This window comes from Monodon monoceros, unplaced genomic scaffold (genome assembly GCF_005190385.1).
Source record: "Monodon monoceros isolate NGI ecotype Baffin Bay Population unplaced genomic scaffold, NGI_Narwhal_1 Super_Scaffold_6, whole genome shotgun sequence".
Taxonomy (NCBI): domain Eukaryota; kingdom Metazoa; phylum Chordata; class Mammalia; order Artiodactyla; family Monodontidae; genus Monodon; species Monodon monoceros.
The window spans coordinates 5,500,549-5,514,183 of NW_021703783.1; the positions used below are offsets into that span (position 1 = coordinate 5,500,549).

Here is a 13,635-nt window from a genome sequence, read left to right on the forward strand (position 1 = left end):
GCGGGTGAGACGCCCTGGGCTCCAGCACACGGCTTCAGAGTGGGGCAAGTGAGACAGGAACACACCCAAAGCCAGGCGGAAATCATCGTGTTTGCCCCAGTCATTAGTGCAAGTCAACAGCTGCGGGACTGCCACGCACACCCATGAGAGCGCAGCAGCATCGCCAGGAAACAGGATGGACTGGGGCGTGATTAAATGCCACATTCCCTGCACTCCCTATAGCCTTCCTTAAGAAGGCAAACCCCTATCCCATTCCTGAGGAGGAAACAGACTAACCTTATGATGGCATCAACAGGGGTGTGGGAACCCCCAGCCCATAGAAATACACCGCTCCCCTCACTCCAGCGCCCAACAGCCTGCTTGGGGCCTGAGGAAGAGCGAGGGACAGGAAGACCTCCAGGGGACACTGTCACCCTAGAAAAGCAAGCAGCACCGTTTTCCTAAGGATCAGGGAATCTCCTACATCCTAGTTTTCCCAGCAAAGGAAGATTATACACGTAAGAGAGAAGACAGTGCAGGTCTGAGTGTCTGTCATCTGCAGGGCTGCAAACTGATACCATAAAAGGAGAAATGGTCACCCGGGCTGGCCTGGTGCTTCGGGGAGGCCACCGCAGCCTTCAGGAGAGCAAAAGGCCCAGGCTGGTGGGGGGTCACTGCTCTGCGCCCACCCTGTGCCCCTATAACGGAGGACAAAGCAAAGGTGCCCCTAAAGCAGGCCCCTTTTCTAGGTCAATATCTCCAGGCCCCTGCAGAGAACCTCTGTGAATTCTGGGGAAGGAAAAATAGGAAACTGCTATCAAGGGCTTGTCACTTCCCCCTGGGATGGCAAAGCCCCCAGAAGGTCTCAGCTGGGGTTGAAATCCCAGCTGGATCACTCGGCAGATGTCACCGTGGCTGAGTCGCTAGCCTCTCCCAGCCTGTCTCCTCCTCTCCTCGAAAAGATGGGACTCACACCCGCCTTGCGGGATATTCACGGAGACTCAAAGAGGATGCACAGGTGGAAGCGAGATCCCACGTTATGCGACGTACGGAAGGCACTCAGGAGAGACAGTTTCCTTCCTTAAAGCCACAGGCCGGGGCTTCCCTGGTGGCGCAGTGGTTGAGAGTCCGCCTGCCGATGCAGGGGACGCGTGTTCGTGCCCCGGTCCGGGAAGATCCCACATGCCGCGGAGCGGCTGGGCCTGTGAGCCATGGCCGCTGAGCCTGCCCGTCTGGAGCCTGTGCTCCGCAACGGGAGAGGCCACGACAGTGAGAGGCCTGCGTACCACAAAAAAAAAAAAAATCACACTCTAAAGACAGAGCAATTTCCCAAAGCTGCCCTACCACTGTCCAAGGGCCTAGGAGGACGGAGGTGCCCGTCAGCTGTTTAATCCGATGTGTAAAAGCTCCTCCCTGCAAAGGGCTGATGACAAAGTCGAGAAACAGTGGCCTCTGGTCTGAGGAGAGTGGGGCAGCCTTTGATCTTCCCAGCCACCAGCTTCCCCCCTAAATGAGCCCCACTGGGAGGCCACAACGTCCCACACCTCAGAGGTCCCCTAGGCGACTCCTTTTGAGCCAGCACAGTAATTTGGGTTGACGTGTCAGGCGTCAGGGCTACAGGGTGCAGAGTCAGGTGTCAGAGTCATCCTTTGCCTTGACAGGAGGGGGTCTCCTCTCCGCAGAGAGAGAGGAGCTTGGTCATTCCTGGGTTGCCAGCCGACACCAGGCCAGAGAGGAGGGTTCCGCCTCCTGAATGAAGCTGTCGGCTTCCAGGACTCGCCAGCTGGCACTGTGCCCCTTGTACACCTGACTCTGCCCAAAGCAGCCCACGGAGCTGCCGGAGATGCAGGGCCGTGTGCTGATTAGAGGCAGCTCCTGCTATGGGTCCTCTGGCGCCCTAATCCCAGGAGGCCAGCGCCAAGCAGGGGCCGCCTGGTCTCCCTGTCGATGCCCTCCCTCCACTCCCAGTTGGGAACGTCGGCTGCTCACAGAGATGAAGTTTGCGGCCATGCCTGCTGGAGTTTCCGGCCTGCAGGCTGGGAGAAGGTCTTTACCACCAAGCCCACAAGCAGGACCTCCAGGCCCACCAAGTGCATCGCATGCTCCAGGCTCTGGATTCCCCCCGGTGCCACCTGAGTCTGTGCCTCTGTCCCTCAGGGTCAGTCTCACTCAGGGTAGGAAGTCTGGGAGCGCTCAGGAGGAGGTAAGTCACAGGAGGCCTTGTTCAGCCCACCCATTCTACAGCCTGTCTGGAGGCTCGAGGCTGGGTAAGTCCCTCAACTGCTTGCACTAGCCTCCCGTTCGGCAGCGATGCTCAACTCCAAACAGGGGGCCCTCCTTTATCCGAACTGGCAGCGAGGATGCAGGGGTCTCTGTCATCCACAGGCACCTCCAGTGGGGTCTCTATTTTTTTAATTTTTTTTTGGCCACGCCACGTGGCATACGGGATCTTACTTCCCCGACCAGGGATCAAACCCTTGCCCCCTGCAGTGGAAGCGCAGAGTCTTAACCACTGGGCCGCCAGGGAAGTCCCTCCAGCGAGGTCTTTAGATGAAATTCGAATCAAATGACCAAACGTAAGAAAACAGAGCCAACTGTGGTTTAGTCATCCAATAAATACTGAATAGTCTTTAAAATACGAACATGGACCTTGTCAATACATGGCAATACGTACACAAAATGAAAAGTGAAACACCAAACGCAAAGTACACGTCAGTTCTCCTCCTGTCTAAAGCACAGCCAGGTACCAACTAGGGTTGAAGTGAACTCCACGATACTCAATCAAGTAGAGCTTGGTGGCCGCAAAGTTCTTTCAGCCTGTAAGGTTAAGTGAATATTCTCCATGAGTGTCTGATAGAAACCCACTTCCTCTCCATTTGTCTTCAAAGTGAAACTAGAGCCTAAGAGGCGGTCCAGCCCGAAAGAGAGGAGACAGCCGCGCAGGTGGGGCCACCGCACGCGCTCTCCGAACAGCCACCAGGGGAAGCCGAGCAATGTCCCCGCCCCCGTGAGGGGCCAGTTCCAGGCTGCTGCTCACGGCCAGACGCTGAGCATCCTGACTCACAGAAGAACGGTTCAGACCCCCACAGGCCCCAAGAAAGTTGTTCAGATCCTCATGGTCTCCAGCTCTCAGGGTTTAGCACCAACATGGCATGGGGGCTGGGGGGGAGAGATGGAGCAGATGGTGGGACACTGCCCTGAAGGAGGTGACAATTCATTCGTAACCTTGTTGGGTGGCAACTGGGTGCTCTTATCATTCGGGGAGCGACTAGGTAAACAAGCGCTCATCGGTTAGAAAAAAGGGATTAGGTGCACGTGCATTACATGAATGGTCTGAAAAATATAGTGCTGGGGGGAAAAGAAAGCAGCAGAATGGGTTGTAAAACAGAGCTCCTCTATGCAAATCAAAAATGCACACAGTTCCGAGAAACTGTCACCACCGAGAGGAGCCTAAGGAAACATGACACTGAATATAACGTGGGATCTGGGCTGGGATCCTGGAGGAGAAAAAGAGAGGAGGTAAAGCCTAAGAAGTCTGAACAGAGGAGGGATTTTCCTTAATGACAGTGTATCGATATCGGCTCATTAATTGTGACAAATGTACCATATTAATAACAGAGGACACTGGGTGTGTGGGACAGGGGAGCTCTCTGTCCAATGTTTCTGTAAACTTAAAACTGTTCTAAACAATAACGTCTATTTTTTAAATGAAAAACAAATTGCATACGGTGAAAATGACACTATGCATTTCCCAGAAACACGAGGCGTTGGAATGACTGCCTGTGGAAGGAGCAGGCGTTTAGAGTGAAGGGCAGGGGGTATTTTAAAAAGTCACAAGAAGGACCTTTGCAGAACATCGATAATAATGCACCATGACTGAGCACTGTAATTAACTCAACTCTGCATCAGAGGTGCCAACGCAAATAAGAATAATTAATTTTTAGAAAAGAGAAAGAAAAAAAAACAAAAAAACACTGCAAGACAGTAGGTCACGATGGCTACATGAGTGGTGGAGGCCCTGATGACAGGAGGGACTTGGGGAAGGCTGAGTAGCTTGGAAAGGCCCCAAGAAAGAACAGTTAAGTCAGCCTTGAAGCCCGGGGTAGGGGCCAGGAGGGAGGTGCTTTGGGTGGGTACACAACAGGAACAACAGTCCAGGACACACCCCACAGCGCCACCTAACACTAGTCAGTCCTAAGAGCTAGCTCTGGGCCCTCCTAATTCCCAGCCAAAGCCAGGAAAATCCAATAGCAACCAAAATGAAACACGCTGGAGGGCAGCAAAGACAGCGGCGATACTAGCAGCAGTAGGAGGAGTTACAAGGACAGTTACATTTGAATTTCAGATTAGCAACAAATAATTTTTTAGTACGAGTATGTCCCCAATATTGCATGGGACACACTTAAGCTAAAAAATTTATTTGCTGTTAATCTGAATTCAAATTTAACTAGGCATCTTGAGTTTTTATTTGCTAAATCTGGGAACTCTCAATAATAACAATGCAGTAACACTCACTGTTACTATTCTAGATACTTTACTTGGTTGTCTTATTTCATCTTCACCACAAACCAATGAAGAATGTATTGTTTCTCCCTCTTTACAGACAAGGAAACTGTGATTCAAAAGGATCGAGTCACTTGCCCAAGGTCGTGAGGCTGGCAGATGCCAGGCCTGGGATGTGAACATCTGGACTCAGACTCCAGAGTCCAGCTCTGGAGCAGGTTGCTGTCTCCCAACTCAGCAGCCACACGAGGCCCAGGCCTCCGCTCCCTGAGCCTCCTTGACTCCCTGACACCCAGAGAAGGTGCAGCCTCCCATGGTGGTGGTGTCAATTGCTCCTCGTACGGCCCTCCAAACACACCGCTACCTAAAGAAACCTTCCCACCAGACCCCGATCAGAGGCACCAAGCAAGCTCTGGATTTCCAAAAGTCAAAGTCAGCATTCCCACTGCAAGGGAGCCCCGAGTAGCCCTAAAAGAGAACAATGTCCCTACAGTGGTGCAAATAATGAGAGAAGGGGCTCCTGGTTTAAGAGTCTGGATGAGCAGCACAGGTCCGCACAAGGGGTCTGAGCCGGGCCACATAAAAAATGGGTGAATGACCTCTGGGGGTCCCTTCCAGTTTGGGGATGGCATTAATGGGAACCTCACAAAACACGTTCCTGATGAGAATGTCACCCCACCCCTCAGCATGACACCCTTTTCAATAATCATAATGAGTACTTATTGAGCATCTACCGCGTACCAGACATCGTGCTAGATGTTTTCATTGCCCCTTCTAATGAGGGGGCATATAAAACTACAATCCTGCAGGACGTCTATTATTTTGCAAATGAGGAACCTGAGACTCAAGGACATCACTTATTTATTCAACTAACACTGGTTAAGCTCCTACTATGTGCCAGACTCTGTCCTAGGTGCTAGGGATACAGCAGTGAACCAAACAAGACCCCTGCCTTCATGGAGCCAGTAGGGTCACAGATTAAAAAATAAACAAATCTACCATGTTATTTCAGGTGCTAAGTATGATGAAGAAAAGCTAAGCAGAGTCAAGGAACAGAATGATAGGGCTGGGAGTACTCTGCCTAAGACGGTCAAGGAAGAGGTCTGGAAGGAGGTAACATTCGGGCAGAAGTCTGTAGTGAGGGCCTGAGCATGCACAGGTCTGAAGAAGGGCGCCCAAGGCAGAGGGGGCAACCAGCGCAAAGACCCTGAAGTAACGGTGACCAACACACAACCCAGATAAGGCCCATGGGCTGGAGCCAGCACGGGAGGGTGGGAGGGGTAGGAGATGAGTTTGGATGGGATGGCGAGGCAGGTCATCTTTAAAGGATCATATGGTGTGAAGAAATGGATGGAGAAGTGACAAAATGGATGGATGGATGGATGGATGGCCGGACGAATATGTAGATAAATGGATTTCCACAGGCTGGCTACTGATCAGAGGTCGGAATACATACAGCTCACAAGTTGATAAAATATATCTGATGTTCAGTTCCCAAATAACCAACTCCCTGAAGGCCCTAGGCAAGCACATTCCTTTTTTTTTTTTTTTTTTTTGGCTACGCAGGTTGCAGGATCTTAGTTCCCTGACCAGGGATCAAACTCACGCCCTCTGCAGTGAAAAACGTGGAGTCCTAACCACTGGACCGCCGGGGAATTCCCACACGTTCCTTAATAATGTAGTTCTTCTATACAGGAATTTTAATCCAAAATTCAACAGGCAAACCAGGTCTTCATTCGACGGAAACCATTACAAAGGCCAGAGGATGGCGAGCCAGCAAGAAATGTCGTGTCTTCTGTTTCTAACTAAGCCAGCTTCCACAGAGCAGATGGGCACCCCACTGCCAGCACCAGCACCTGGGATCTCAAAACTCTTCAAGTCCTTGAGCAAAAAAATCTGGTTTGCCCACCAGAAAAAAACAACAACAACAAAAAAAAACAATGCCAAACGCTAGAACAAAGCCAAGGCTCCCTGCAGGAGCCCAGCCTGCTTAGCCATCCCACCCCGTACCCTCTGCCACCTGCCCGACCTCACCTCCAAGTCCTTCTCCAGCTCCAGCCCGGCCTCCAGCAGGTTGTGCTCAAACTCCTCCCGCTGCTCCTTCCTCTCCTCCTCCAGGGCGTCGAGCGGCCCCGGCTCAATGTCACCGGGAGCCCCCGCGTCGGGGTCCTTGCCCGTCTCGCCATTAGAGACGATCGCCAGCGAGTGGCCAGGGGAGCCGGGGTGCGCCCCGCGTTTCCGGTAGTGGTAGACGAGCACGTAGTCGACCTTCCTCTGGTTGTCGTGGAAGTGCAGGCGGCTCAGACGGGGCTCCGAGGACAGCGGCTCGCAGGCCTCCAGATAGTTGTTGATGACCTGGCCGGAGAGAACAGGACACGGGCGGCGAGGTCCAGTGAGGGAGGGGCGAGAGGCGCGGGAGGCTGACCTTGCGCTCTGCACCCCGGGAGGGGGACTTGGAAGCCAGGCCCTCCCGGCCCCAAGGAAAGGACAGAGGGGCCCCAGTTCATCGGCCACGACGGGCCCGCGGCGCCTCCACCCCATACCGGGTGCAGCCCGGGCCCCGGCCGCCCGCCGCTGCGGCGCCCACGCACACGTGCACGCTCCGGTACCCGGATGCACAGGCGGCGCCAGCGCCACGCGTCCCACCGCCCGCCTCCCTTCGCGCCTAGAGCCCCACGCCCGCTCCCGCGCATGCGCACAATCCCGCACTCGGCCTCCCAGCGGACGCGCCCGCACACACTGTGCGCACGCGCGTCACCCGAGTACGCTCTGACACGCGGCGCCCAGCACGCACCACGACACCCCCTCCTCCTTGCTGATGTGCGGCCGTCCTGCAAACACGCAGTACTCACCGGCAGGTTCTCTGGATCCATTGGAACACAGGCCGATTTCTAGCCGCCTGGCCCACCCCTGCCCCCACCCCACGCGGATTCACTGTACACTCTGCCCCTCACAGCCCCACATCCTCCCCCTCCTCCTCCTCCTCTCCAGCCACTGGCGAGGACCCTGCCAGAGCCGGCGGCGGTCCACTCCCGTCTGCTCCCCGAGGTGGGAGGTTGAGAGAGGAGGAGGAGAAAGCACGAGGCAGAGTGGGGGGAGGGACCTGCCTCCCCCTTTGGGTGTTTCCCTGTTTATTACTGCTTTGATACCCAGCTGCCTCTGCAGCCACCTGAGAGGTCACCTGGGCAACCAGATGAAGCGCCAGGCACAGGAGAGAGCCTCGGAGCCGCCCCAGCAAAGGTCTGGTTCCTCCGACCTGAGGGAGGGGAGCCCGGGAGTCTGCAGACCAATGGGCGGGGCCCCCTGGCCTTTCACACGCCCGCCTTCCGGGTCCTCCTCTGACCAGAGGGCCCCGGCGCTGCTGGGACAGTGTATCACCATGACTCAGAGAGACAGGAGAGGAAAAGGTCCTAACAGAAACCCCTCCCCCGACACCTGCCTCCCAGGTGGAGGAACCCCCAGTCCACAGTCTTCCTGGGGACCCCCGCACAGGCCGGTCCATCCGCCTACCCCAGTACTCACAGAGCTGTTTGGGGACCTCCCTCCACCGGACGCCTGGCTGGAACGTCGGGTGAGACTGCCCTGGAGACCCCGGGCTCCGGGACGCGGCACCTGGAGGCATTGTTGTCCGTGTTTGGGGTCCTGGCCCCCTCTGACCACTGCCCGGGGGCACAGCCGGCGTGGCGAGCCAGGGAGCAGGGAGATACCTGTGTGAGGCAAGGACAAAGGGGGACAGCAGCTTCAGGGGATGGGAAACCCGGGGACCCGGAGAAACTGAGGCACTGAGGCGGGGACACCAGGGTGACCCTAACTAAGACCGCGGCCACATCTCCCCACAGCTGTCCCCTCACCCCGGTCATTCCTCACAGGCTTAGTTAGACAGGTTCACGCTGGCCACAGGGCTGGGGGTGTCCCCATCTCTCTCTCTCTCTCTCTCTCTCTCTCTCTCTCTCACACACACACACACACACACACACACACACACACATGTAGCCACCAGCAGGAACTCCTCCCGATGACGGCTGTCATAATCTCTCATGATTCCCAGACAAGCGGAGAGGGGTGGCACCCGGGGGGCAGGGTGGGTGGGGCACTGCCTGGAGAGCCAGCCTGAATTAATGCCAAAGGCTTAGCCTTCAGGGTCCCTCCTGAGGCAGCAAGACCAGCAGGCACCCTGGCAGCCCTCACAGCCCTCGAGGAGACAGCAAGGACAGACCAAGAGTGGGTGCAGGGCAGGGGCAACCTCTGACCTCCAGGGCCCTTGAAGGGTCCCCATGCCCCTGCTGCCCCCTGGCCCCCCCAGAGCAGCCCTTCAGGGCACCTGGGCTGACACCTCAGCTCTGTCACATGCTGCCTCTGAGGCCTCTGAGCCTGTTTCTTCAACTGTAAAATAAGGAGAATTCCTAACTTGTAGGATGGAGTGAGAATGAGAATGAGAGATACACGTGCAAAGCACCCGGACAGTCATTCGACTACGGGTATGCAATAAAAAAGTGGTTACTATCATTGTTCGTATGTTTTCATTTTAAACTCTGCGTGAGCAGAAATCACACCTTATACATCCAGCTCAGCCCCTAGACCCTGCCAAATGAATGAATGAATGATCGAACAAATGTATAAAAGGCAGCTCTTCCTGGTCTCTTGAAACAGAACCTCTGGTCAGTTACCGGCTTGTGGAGCAGACGGCTATGTGCCCAGCTCTCTGCCAGGCAGTTTCGGGAGAACTGAGACATTGGGTCCCCGTGCTTAAGAAATGTGTCATCTCTTTGTGAAGATACCACTGATGTGCAGGAAACGCAATTATGACAAGCAAGTAAAGATTCCATAACTTGTTTCTAGACTGTGGGCTCTGGTCTATACTGAGGGAGACCAGAAAGGTGGAAAGTCAAAGTGGCCTCAGGACGAATTGAATCTGAAGCTGGGTCTTGAAGCATCTGGAAGGCAGAGGACAGAACACAGAGGGGCAGGAGTGGGCAATCGTGCTGGTGGTGTGATGGGGGGTGGGGGGCCTCCAGCTCAGGGTATCAGGGGACGGGCTTCCTTCCTTGGTCCCCAGTCTTGCTAATCCCTCTCCCCTTGTGCCTTTCTGCCCAGGGCAGAACTGAGAACAGGCCTCTACACCCCAGGGAAGGCCTGGAAACCTCCGTGTGCATGTCTAAACAGCCGGAGACCATCCTGATGCCTACCTGGGCAGGTGATAACGGGGACGCTCAGTCAACGTCCACCTTTCCTCGACAGCAATTCACATTCACACAACTGTGAGCTGGGTAGCTCAGATTCAGAGTCAGCCTAAAGCTTTTGTCAAACCACTGACCGGGAGCCACCATCCCCTAAAGGTGCCACCTGGGGTTTGAGGCTGGCCTCCAGGGCTCCGCTGGCCATCCTGGCTGGCCCCTCCACTTGCCCTCTGACACGTGGATCACGGCTGCCTGGGGCCATGTTTTCACGCCCACCTTCTCCCCACAACCAGTGATTAGAGCACAGCATATGGTTCAGCCATTCCAGCTCCAGAAAGACATTCCAGGCAATAATGACATTTTAGAGAGCTCTCTTAGCAATACCGACTCCACTTTGATTTTCCTTTCACGGCATTCCCTCGGCTCTTAGCACAAGCTGCCTTGAGCAAGAGATCCATGGGTGCTTGTGGCTTAGCTACCCTCCTGGGCTCTGGGGCTGTGACACTGTGACTTATTATAAGAAACAGACAATTTGGTCTTCATTCTGTTGCTTGTACAGAGCTCCTAAAACGCTTAGAACTCCTTAAATGTGGAGAACGATCAAGGTGTCTTTTGTTGTGTTAATAAGGTGACTTTTGGAAAGCCCCTCTGTAACCTAAGGAAGGGGGCTGGTTGCCAGGGGAACCAACCTTGTGATGAGAGGGTGGAACTTTCAGTGCCCCCTTCCCACCCTTTAACCTGTGCAATCCGATGCTGTCTCCAGGTAGACAGTGTCGGAAATGAGTTGAATTGTAGGACACCCAGCTGGTGTTGCAGAACTGCTTGGTGTGGGGGAAAAAACCCACACACTGGAACTGGAATCAGAATGGTAGGGTGCCATGAGGGCGAGGCATAGCTTACCGTCTCTGGATCAACTAGATGCATTTTCACAAGGCCTGGACCTGGGGCCTCCTCTCTACACTCAGCTCTTTTCCTGGGAACTCGCATCCATGCCAATGACTAATTATCACCTCTATGCCAATGACTCTCTAAACTTAACCTTTCACAATGACTCTTCTCTAGCCACCAGACCCATACACCCTGCTGCCCACCTGGCATCTCTGCTTGGATGTTTCAGAGGCCCGTCAAAGTCAACACGTCCAGAACCAAACTTACGACCTTCTCCACAACGCGACACTTTTTCAGTGTCCCCATCGCTATGAATGCTACCACCATCGCTCAGTCCACGAACCAGAAATCTGAAGGCAGCCCTGACAGCCTTCATCCCTCACAGCCCAGATCCGATTTGTGATGGAGCCTGTGAATTTCACCCCTGAAATACCTCCTAAATCCATCTGTTTTCCACCACCTCCAGGACCACCTTAGCCTGGTCCAACTTACCATCCTTGCTCACCTGTCTTACTCCACACTCTCCCAACACCCCCCCACTTCCATCCTTGCTCCCCACCACTGTTCCCCACAAGGGGGTCCTTTCAAAATGTCAATCAGGCCATGACGCCTCTTGTGTGGAGAATTCTGGTGCTTCCCACGTTCTTGGGCTGTGAGACCCTGTGGAATCTGGCCCGTTCACGTCTCTGCCTCATCTGTCCCGTGTCCTGGTGGAGCTCTGAGTTCCAGCCATCGTTCACGCTCTCAGTCTCTCTGATGCATCACACTGCCTCCCTGCCAGGACCTTGCATAGATTCTTCCTGCTGGCTGGAACATGCTTCTTCCTCTAGCTCCAGGCCACCTGCAATTTTGGTCCTTAGGAACCCAGAAAACCCAAACGCAGCACATTCTTGTTTCAGAAAAGCTACTAATCAAGGTGAGACAGGAATATTCAGATACTACAAGCAGAGTTAATCTCCTTCCACCCCAGACATGATTGAGATGCTACAAGCTGAGCTGGTGCAGAGGGAGGTGTAGGCGGAGGTGTAGGGCCACACAGACAAACGTCAACTTGGCCGAGGAAGGCCTCCGAGCTTCAGGCAGTGGACCCCACTGGTCAGCAGGGAGCCGTAGAGAGTGGAACTCAAGCAGCAGCCCTGATTGTCTGGCGTCACTGAGGGAAGATAACCCACTGGTGACAACCCATGACTGTCCAGTCTAAGGGACTCCTTCTATATCCCAAACCTTTGCTCAGCTCCCCAAATGACCACCCCAACTGACCACCCCATATGTGAGTAGCCCATCTTCCAATTGTCTGGACCCTCATAAGCCTCCAGGAGCATTAGGGTGGCGGGAGAGGAGAGCGCTCCACACCTTGTCCAAGTGTGACCAGATGGAAATGACCAGAGGCCTCCCGCTGAGCATGGACAGGGGTGGCCCCCCTGGGCAGGAGCATATCCACATCTGTCCCCCGTCCATCCTCCTCCTTCACCTTTAGAGGGATCCCTCAAAATTAGACATCACTTTACTCCACCCTCCCTCTCAAAGCCCTTCAAAGGGTCCCATTGCCTGAGTATAAAATCTTTACCATGAGCTGGAAGGTGGGACATGTATTCTCCAACCTTGTTCCTGCCCTGCTTCCTACCCCTCATCTCTTTGGAACTTGAGTTTTTCTCAATATTCTGATTTGCTTCATCTGTGGAGACGCTGAAGGGCAGTGGAGCCACAGGGGCACTTGATTAGGGGAGCTGCCCTTTTGCGGGGCGGGAGGAAATGAAGGGAAGGAGGGCCATCCTGGTCTTGGCTTGTGGTTTGGAGGCACCTGCAGCCTGTCCGAGTGATGGTCCAAGGCCACAGTGGACAGTCTTTGTCAGACCGAGAATAAAACATCAATAAATACCAGACCGTGATTTGGGACTACACGGGGGTAGCCCAGACCACCTGAGAAGCACGAGGGTCGACCTAGCCACCTCCCCCCACCCCATGACCCTCCCAGGAGCAGCCACCAGCACCCTGCCCCACACCAAGCCAGGAGGACCCTGGGTGCCTAGTCCTGGCATGGCCACGGTTCTGTAAAAATACTGTATTTTCTCTGAGCTTAGTTTTTCCTTCCATCATTGTGGGGAGGGGGTCATTTTGTTCCTTTCTTCATAGCGGAGTGTGATGATAGAACAAGAGAAAGATTAAAATTCCTTGGAAGCGTGTGAGCTACAGAAAATGTGAGGATTGTGAACGAGTCCCACTTTGGGGCTGCAGTGCCTGCCCTTCCATCCATCTCTGCCCACCCAGACTTCTCTGCTCCACTCCCCCCTGCCCCCATCTGCTGGATACTATGTGCTTCCTCTTGGATTCCTGGATGAGACAGGAGAAGCCCCTGCTGTCCACCCCCATCGCTACAGGGGAGCAGGTTTCCTTACTCGTCTGGGACCACCACACACTTCTTTACCCTGGAGAGCCAGGTATTTCCAGGATGAACTCCACCCCTCCTAGCTGGATCTAAGCTCCATCACCCAGTTGGCCTGCAGGCACCTCAGGTTGTGCTACAGAGGCAGACGGAGAATGAGTAGGATTGGAGATTTTGAGAGAAAAGAACAGAGACTTGGGGCAGGGAACAGCCCAAATCTAAATGGAAAAACAGAGAGAACTTGTTTTCCGGTCCTGCCCTTTTGTTGTCCCTTCCCTGGGCTGCCCAAGGCCCCTCCCCAGCCTGGGTCCCCATATTGTAAGCCTGCACCCACCCCACCCCCCATCCACTACCAGGGGTTTCCAACCCTCACTGCCATGGCGAAGAAGCTAACCTACCCCAAAGTACAAATAGCCCGTGCTGACATCCTGAGATAATCTGAGTGAAAGCATTTTGAAAACTTGAAAGGCTCTGCAGACCTCACTAGACCCGCATATTTACAGGGCAGGGGCCTTCGCCTGAAGGAACACCATCTAATGGTGGGCACTGTGCACCCAGTTAGGTGAGGGGGAGGTGCTGAAAGGCGGGAGTGGTTTCCAGACCCTTCAAATCATGCCACACCTCTCAGACAGTGTGTCAGGAATCTTCCGGGTCCCAGCAAAGGTTCGGAGCTAGGAGGGCAGACGGGCAACAGGAGGGTGTGAC

At 54.6% G+C, this 13,635-nt stretch overlaps 1 protein-coding gene across 1 annotated transcript in view; it reads right to left on the minus strand.

The window, feature by feature from the left end:
* ANO2 (anoctamin 2) overlaps window positions 1-8,521 on the minus strand; it is a 313,668-nt gene extending 305,147 nt beyond the window's left edge. The window contains exons 1-3 of the mRNA XM_029205263.1: window positions 8,470-8,521; window positions 8,005-8,189; window positions 6,517-6,837 (exon numbers count right to left, since the gene is read on the minus strand). Coding sequence (XP_029061096.1) covers window positions 6,517-6,837; window positions 8,005-8,189; window positions 8,470-8,521 — 558 coding nt within the window. The remainder of the gene's footprint in view (window positions 1-6,516; window positions 6,838-8,004; window positions 8,190-8,469) is intronic.
* Between the last annotated feature and the right edge of the window lie 5,114 nt (window positions 8,522-13,635).